This window comes from Lytechinus variegatus, chromosome 7, assembly GCF_018143015.1.
Source record: "Lytechinus variegatus isolate NC3 chromosome 7, Lvar_3.0, whole genome shotgun sequence".
NCBI classification, from domain to species: domain Eukaryota; kingdom Metazoa; phylum Echinodermata; class Echinoidea; order Temnopleuroida; family Toxopneustidae; genus Lytechinus; species Lytechinus variegatus.
In genome coordinates, this window is record NC_054746.1 from 16,110,035 (window position 1) to 16,118,961 (window position 8,927).

Consider the following 8,927-nt stretch of genomic DNA (forward strand, 5'->3'; position numbering starts at 1 on the left):
ATATCTCAGACTACTAGTACTAAACGGACAATCAGGAACGTTTTAAAATTGATTTGAGGTGCTACCAAAATATATTTATATACCTTTCGTTATGAATCCCGTTCTCCAAAAAGAAATATAAATGGCATAATATTATTTAGACAATGGTGGAAAGGGAAATAAAACAGAATAGAAGTCATAAATATCTCAGATATACGGACAATCAGGAACATTTTGAAATTGTTTTGAGACCTGCATGTGCTAACATTAAAAAATATATTTTGTATTCATTTCGTTATGAAATCCCGTTCTCGAACAGAAGTCACAAACATCTCAGAATAACGATCGATTTAGAATGTTTTAGAATTGTTTTCGTGTATTAATGGCTTAGAATTAGTTTTATATACATTTTGTTATGATCTCCCTTTCTTCTCTGGTTTGGCTCTCGTACAAATGATTAGCCTCAGTGTTTTGACTATAGGTCAGATAAGGACAGCTTGTCCCCCGGGATTTTCGTAGGTTACATTTTATTTACAGTTGATCAAGTTATCTTAACAAGTGGATCCCCAGGCTCGATGTGGCGAGTAAGTTAAGAGGGTCGTAAAACTTTTTTAAAAATTCTTCTGACCATTGAGTGACACCACATGTTTGCGCTGTAATTTGTGTGTAGATTGTGTGAGCAGTTGGTCAACTTGATCTGCTGTATTGGTAGATGATAACACGCCCCCCCCCCCCCGGAAAAAAATATTTTGTACCATTTCCAACTCCACATGTCCCTCCTTTTCGGCATCAGTTCATCTGACTTTCCTTGAATCAGAGCACAATGCAGCCATTCTCCATGCTGGTCTGAGTGGTCTCTCCTCCATTCCATCTTTTCTTCCATGCTTATTCCTCTATTATTAGGTGGTCTGTCTACGACAGATCACCTATTGATTTCGTCAGAATTTTCTTTATTAGGTGGTCTGTCTCTGACAGATCACCTATTGATTTCGTCAGAATTTTCTTTATATCTTTCTTTATTTCTTTATTCTTGGCACCTATGTTTGTCGCCAACTTTTCTCGAAATTGGCTGAATCAATTTTGCTGATTTTTTCGTCATATATAGAATCTATCATAGAGACGGCAAAATAAGCTTTTCAAGGTCATATGGTCATGATGACGTCATCTACGCGCCATTTTGTAAAATTCTTCATTTCATCATATCTTCATTATCAATTATCAAAAATTAATAATATTTACAGGACATTAACTTCATGTCAAGGGTCAACTGTCAATGTCATCAAAGATCATGTAGAGGTCATGACGCGCGCGTACGCGCGCGTCAAAGGTAAAAAAATCGTCCAAATGACCTATAAAATTTTTTGGGTACGTTTCAGGTCATTTTAAGCATTTCAAAAATTTGCGCGCGCGCACGTATGCGCGCGCGTTTCCGCGCGTTACACCTTAACACAACGCAGAAAAACCGTTTCTTTTAATATCATTGCATTGCTAATAAAATTCTGAGCAATTTGATACCTTGATCAACCTTCTACAACCATTAATAACGAAATTAACACCCATTAAAGTTTGCAGCACGTGTGCGCGCGAGCTCTCACTATAGGCCATATATGGGCAAAAACATGCCTATTGTAAATTCACTGTAGCTCTTTAAAAAGTCTGTTGACCCCCAATTTTTTTTTCATATATCGATAGAGTATGAGTTGTAGATTTGATTTCATGTCACCATCGTCCCTAAATTATATCGTGACGTCATCAAATAGGCGCCCAAACTAAAAATTTCATTTTTTTCAAAAATGACGTCATTAAATTTATGCAAATTTGGCTGTAACTTCTCGAATATAGATCATTTTTCGCCCAGATTTCTATATGTTGTAGTTTATAATGTACTCTTTCTCCTCAGTTAACATGAATATTCGTTTTGAGAAACGCATCATTGCGTAAAACAGCGATGAAAAGAGGCATGTCATTTTTCCTCATTTTGCGTGTAATCTCTATGGGACATGACTTTTTCCCAAAACTAGATTCGACATTCCTCTATTTCGTGAGCCATATCTCCATTTTTTCTTGTCAGATTTCCTTGAGCTTTTAGCATGTTGTAGCTGAGATTCTGGGCTATCGGAAGTGTGCCCTCCATTTTTTGATCAGATGCCGGGATCATGCCCGTATTTCACTTGCAAAATTGGAATTGTAATTTTCAAAATTGCTTACGTGTAATCTCTATGGGGAATATCGTGGCTCAATGGATAACGCATTTGACTTGCTTTCTCGAGGGCGGAGGTTCGATTCCTGGGGTAGAAAAGATGATTTTTTTTTCACTTTTTTTTTCTTTTTGCCACCTCTTACATGATCCTTTATGATAATTAAAAGGTATGAAAGTTAAAATTTAGCAAGATAAAACAGATTATAATTGTTTTTTTCATATCACATGTATTTTGTGTGTAATCTCTATGGGACATGACTTTTTCTCAAAACTAGATTCGACATTCCTCTATTTCGTGAGCCATATCTCCATTTCTTCTGGTCAGTTTTGCCGGAGCTTTTAATATGTTATAGCTGAGATTCTGGGCTTTCGGTAATGTGCCCTCCACTTTTTGATCAGATGCCGGGATCATGCCCGTTTTTCACTTGCAATATTGGAATTGTAATTCTCAAAATTGCTTACGTGTAAAGTCTATGGGAAACATTAATAATCACATTGAGCAATGGTCAAAATTTATTCTTAGGATGTCTAGAATCAAGATTATCAATCATATCTAAATTATTCATTTTATACATTAGCCGACTCTGAATGAAAAATCATGACAGACCACCTAATTCGTCCGCATGACGAATTAAATTCTAGTTTCTTTATTTCTTTATTCTTGGCACCTATGTTTGTCGCCAACTTTTCTCGAAATTGGCTGAATCAATTTTGCTGATTTTTTCGTCATATATAGAATCTATCATAGAGACGGCAAAATAAGCTTTTCAAGGTCATATGGTCATGATGACGTCATCTACGCGCCATTTTGTAAAATTCTTCATTTGATCATATCTTCATTATCAATTATCAAAAATTAACAATATTGACATGACATTAACTTCATGTCACGGGTCAACTGTCGAAGTCATCAAAGGTCATGTGGAGGTCATGACGCGCGCGTACGTGCGCGTCAAAGGTAAAAAAATCGTCCAAATGACCTATAAAATTTTTTGGGTACGTTTCAGGTCATTTTAAGCATTTCAAAAATTTGCGCGCGCGCACGTATGCGCGCGCGTTTCCGCGCGTTACACCTTAACGCAACGCAGAAAAACCGTTTCTTTTAATATCATTGCATTGCTAATAAAATTCTGAGCAATTTGATACCTTGATCAACCTTCTACAACCATTAATATAGAAATTAACACCCATTAAAGTTTGCAGCACGTGTGCGCGCGAGCTCTCACTATAGGCCATATATGGGCAAAAACATGCCTATTGTAAATTCACTGTAGCTCTTTAAAAAGTCCGTTGACCCCCAATTTTTTTTTCATATATCGATAGAGTATGAGTTGTAGATTTGATTTCATGTCACCATTGTCCCTAAATTATATCGTGACGTCATCAAATAGGCGCCCAAACTACAAATTTCATTTTTTTCAAAAATGACGTCATCAAATTTATGCAAATTTGGTTGTAACTTCTCGAATATAGATCATTTTTCGCCCAGATTTCGATATGTTGTAGTTTATAATGTACTCTTTCTCCTCAGTTCACATGAATATTCGTTTTGAGAAACGCATCATTGCGTAAAACAGCGATGAAAAGAGGCATGTCATTTTTCCTCATTTTGCGTGTAATCTCTATGGGACATGACTTTTTCCCAAAACTAGATTCGACATTCCTCTATTTCGTGAGCCATATCTCCATTTTTTCGTGTCAGCTTTCCTTGAGCTTTTAACATGTTGTAGCTGAGATTCTGGGCTATCGGAAGTGTGACCTTCATTTTTTGATCAGATGCCGGGATCATGCCCGTATTTCACTTGCAAAATTGGAATTGTAATTCTCAAAATTGCTTACGTGTAATCTCTATGGGGAATATCGTGGCTCAATGGATAACGCATTTGACTTGCTTTCTCGAGGGCGGAGGTTCGATTCCTGGGGTAGAAAAGATGATTTTTTTTTCATTTTTTTTTCGTTTTGCCACCTCTTACATGATCCTTTATGATGATTAAAAGGTATGAAAGTTAAAATTTAGCAAGATAAAACAGATTATAATTGTTTTTTTTCATATCACATGTATTTTGTGTGTAATCTCTATGGGACATGACTTTTTCTCAAAACTAGATTCGACATTCCTCTATTTCGTGAGCCATATCTCCATTTCTTTTGTCAGTTTTGCCGGAGCTTTTAATATGTTATAGCTGAGATTCTGGGCTTTCGGTAATGTGCCCTCCACTTTTTGATCAGATGCCGGGATCATGCCCGTTTTTCACTTGCAATATTGGAATTGTAATTCTCAAAATTGCTTACGTGTAAAGTCTATGGGAAACATTAATAATCACATTGAGCAATGGTCAAAATTTATTCTTAGGATGTCTAGAATCAAGATTATCAATCATATCTAAATTATTCATTTTATACATTAGCCGACTCTGAATGAAAAATCATGACAGACCACCTAATTCGTCCGCATGACGAATTAAATTCTAGTTTTTCTTTATTTCTGTTCTAACAAGTTGTACTTCTTTTATTAATAGAGTTTGGAACAGGATACCATATGTAATTAGATTGAATAAATCAAATTGAATAATATATTTAGCATGACATATTTTGACACTTTTGATCTTATTTCTTTAAATCAGGGGAGCGTTTCATGAAAGGACTGGTCAGACATTTTATCCGACAAGTCCTATGTTATCTGGCAGTTACTATAGTAAAAGTGCTTCTCAACCAATCAGAATCCAGGAAAGTTGTCAGATCTGACAACTTGTCAGACGAAAATATTAATGAAACGCCCCCCTGTTTTCAATTCACATGCTTTATATTTTTTAATTTCATATCCTTGTATATACTTTATTTCAGAGTTACCCCCCCCCCCCCCGGGTTGTTTATCTCTTTCATATTGAGAAAATTACGTCCCAGCTTTCATCATTCTTTTGGACGAGTATGGTAATGAAGAGGAAGTTTGTTTGCTAGTCTTAAATTGGAGGCTTGCCTTATTGGCAAGAAATAAATGATAGCACGTGGTTCAAATTCAATTATGGACATTTTCCAGTCATATTTAATGCAAAGGTTTTTAGTTCCATCCAACTATTCCTTAGTTTAAATACATGTATAATTTACTGAAGAATATGCATTTTGGTAGTTTGACATTTTAGAACCGACTGAAAACGTAGACTAGCCCCTTTCACGACCCTCCTCCCATCATTTGTTTACGGAAAAGTACAAATTGCGCAATCTTGATCGAGAACCACATGGTCATCAGAAATCTGATACTTGTGTTGTCTGGGGTATTCATTCTAGATGGGAGGTGTGGGGGAGTGGAAAATACCGTCAGATCAAATACGCAAAGGCGAGACGAAGCTTATTTGACTTTGAAGGAATATTGCTCCCCCGGGATATTGCTTAGATATCGAGGTTTCTTGAGGGATTTATTCAATGTTGGAAGCATAACTGTGAGACATGAAATATAATGGTAAGAACATGGAAAATATTGGCATTCATGATATATTATGATTGCCCAACTTTGGTAAAAACTATTTCAACTTATTTCATACATTGCAATTTCTGTCAAACACTTATGAAAAAAATTGTGTAACTTTTATCTTTGCTTGAAAAAAAAATCACAATTATCCAACACTCGAAACTTTGCACCCTAATAATTGTAAACAAAGGCATATCTTTCAGTTTCAAGATTGATTTGACAATTCGTGCAGGTAAAAAAATACCAAAACCTTACCTCAACCCAAGTCCCAAATATTACACATTCATAAATCAGTTCAAATAACATTAAACCATCGAATACCATTTACCTTTAACACTAAAAATTGCAACTTCGACTTTCCTTGTATTACACTTTAGAAAAAAGGAACTTTTTTATATGACCCGTGTACTACCTCGTAAACGCCAACTGCATGTATGAATTAAGTTGCGTTTTCTATTTTGTGAGTGTTCATTACATCACTCAAATATTTCATTACCGTCACGGGTACCATCAAAGAAAGAGAAATTATAGATTATTGACATAACAATACTTCAATCAATTTAAGTCATTAAAATAATAAAAATGACAATAAAATATCAGGTCTATATAACAGACAGGCGCGGATTCAGGGGTGGGGTGTGTGCATACATGTACCCAAAATAAGTTTGGAATTGGTGACTTTTTTTATTTGCTTGTTATTTTTCCTTTATGAATGAATGATGGCATTTTTTATTATTTTTATAGTGGAGGTCGTCTAATTTAGGAGACACAACCACCCTCTCAAAATTTTGGAACCGCGCCAATCTATTGGTCCATATAATTAAGAAAAAACACAAACATCCTGTAGTTGTGAAACTTTGACAAAGAAGGAAAAGGTAGGTCGGAAAATAAGGGAAAACAAAATCATACATATAACATTTGATGGAGTTAATTCTTTATCAAGTCAGTCAAAACAATCATCAAAAATTAATTTTGAAATACTCGATCATGCACAGACTTCGAGGATACTGAATTCATAGCAATACACTGTGATTGTGTGTGTACACGTACTTCTGTTAGAAAATGTGTAGCTCTCTGGCTATACCAGCTCGCCATGCAGGCAAATAACGTAAACACGCTCACTAAAACCGCCATGCCTACACACTGTCAGGGCGGTGTGCTGCAGTGCCGTGGTGAGCGGGGTGCAACGCGCTAGCGCTGGCATCCCCGGGTTTGGGATGCATGTTGACACGACTAGCGGTCAGCCAGGCGCTTGCTTCGAGCATGGAGGTAGAAAATGCTTCGAGCAATTCAGGCGTGGCGCTCGCGGAATTTGGCGTGGCGCTATTTTTTTAGGCGTGGCGCTTCATCGATGGAATGATTTACGCGTGGCGCTAAATCTCCAAAATTAAATTACGCGTGGCGCAAGCGCCACGCGTACTCAATGGCAGCGAGGGCCTTGGTTACCAGTGTGGAGCCTAGCCATTGCAGTAATGTCTGTGTAATTTAAAGTGAAATTTAAAATGAAGTTTTAAGTTTTAAACTTGATTTCAATATTGCACAGACATGCAACATCATAGGCATGACAGTAACCCCCCCCCCCCCCCGGCCCCCCTCTCCTCTCTTGACTGAAGTTGACTCTGAATTTAGGCCAAATTGGATTCTTTAGAATCCAATGTCATCAATCATTGATTATGTCATTTATGAGAACCTTCCTAGCACTAGCGCTAACTTTACTTAGTAAGCTGAAGTTAGAGATGTTTGGATTAAATGATAAAATGAATGCATGCAGAATAAATCATGTAAATGAGGCTATTTCGGAGTTAAATAAAAAATCAACAATCTCAACAATGTCAATGAATATAATTAATGAACACGAACACCATTCGATTTCGAATACTCACTTAGCAATGCCCTTTCCATCAATTATACTGGCCATATTTAGACACGGACGAAGATATGGATATGGGAGAACTTTCAGCCTCTGACTGGCAGATAATGTCGTTTTCGACAGTTCTCTTGTCGTCGTATTTGAGACCCAACGTTTGATTTGAGTGAACCTTGGACTAACCACCTCCGAATTTGAGATAAGACATGAACACGTTCGTATCCTAAACATGCTTTGAGATGATCAGCTGCTGACGATCGAGGGCGCTGCTTCACAACGTGCTCGGCTGGCAAGAGAGACAAAAACTGGATGTAGGCTGGATAAAATACCAAATATCTCGATTTATCACTGTCTGCGGATGAAAAACATGATCACAATGAATACAACCCTTGAATAGTCAAAAGAATATCATAAAATAGAATGAAAAGTTTTTGCTGACATGGTAAGAAATCCGAAAACCGTCACAAGATGATCACCGTAGGCTGTGTATTTTGGATGAGAGCATACATATGAGCGGGAGAGAGAATGAATGAAAACATACCACCGATAGTAGACAAAATGCTTTTCTCATTTCGCGCCCTGCTCTCGGAAACCGCGCGCCTGATTGAATACCATTCTATTATTCGAATTCATTGTGGTGGCGTCTACGTCATCGTTGATCGTCGGTGAAGTGGTGTGTGACATGACAGTGATCACGTGAATAACTCATGGTCCTATACATCCTGCTCTGTATAGCGATGTTGTGATTTTCTACGAAAAGCGGACGAAAAGTCAAAGAGAGGATATTTGCGATATTTGTTTGTTTTAATTTCTTACTTTTCATTATTTATTAATTTAGGCCTAATTGACTTCAGGCAAAAGGAAAACAAAATAAGACAAAGCTTGGATATAAAAAGAACCTGGGTTAAATAAAGAGAAAATTTATATCTATTAAATTGACCGATGTGCCCGCCTTTTCTCCTAATTAAACTAAACATGTTACACAAGTTGGGCAATAATAAATACATCAATAATTAGTTATTCTTTGAATATTAATTATTGATGTATTTATATTTGTGAAGACACGCGCAAGCGCATCATCCATCCGACTCCATCCTCGATTGTCAGACGCATTGGTCCAATCGCCTTAGGCTTATAATGATCTTTTTCTATTCATCTTTTATCTATTAGTAAACTTTCTTAATTACAGTTGAAGGTCCCTGACGAAAAGTTTGTTGTGAAAAATTGCAAAAAAAAAACCACGAGTGAAGTTTTGAGGAAAAATCTATCAGAGATTAAGAAAGTTATTACAATTTATTTTTTTTATTTGGGACGTCATAACGCGCAGCTGCCCCACTATACTAGTATTATAAAATGCACAAATATATATTTCAAGGGTTCGTGATTATTATTATTTTTTTAATTCTTATATAAAT

The 8,927-nt window shown here is 36.5% G+C and overlaps 1 protein-coding gene across 2 annotated transcripts in view; it reads right to left on the minus strand.

Annotated features, from left to right (window-relative positions):
* Nucleotides 1–8,041, minus strand: part of LOC121418555 (C-1-tetrahydrofolate synthase, cytoplasmic-like) — a 34,646-nt gene extending 26,605 nt beyond the window's left edge. For both annotated transcript variants that reach the window (XM_041612486.1, XM_041612484.1), the window contains exon 1: nt 7,529–8,041. In XM_041612486.1, the coding sequence (XP_041468420.1) occupies nt 7,529–7,743 (215 nt within the window). In that variant the 5' untranslated portion in view covers nt 7,744–8,041. The remainder of the gene's footprint in view (nt 1–7,528) is intronic.
* Nucleotides 8,042–8,927: the final 886 nt, after the last annotated feature.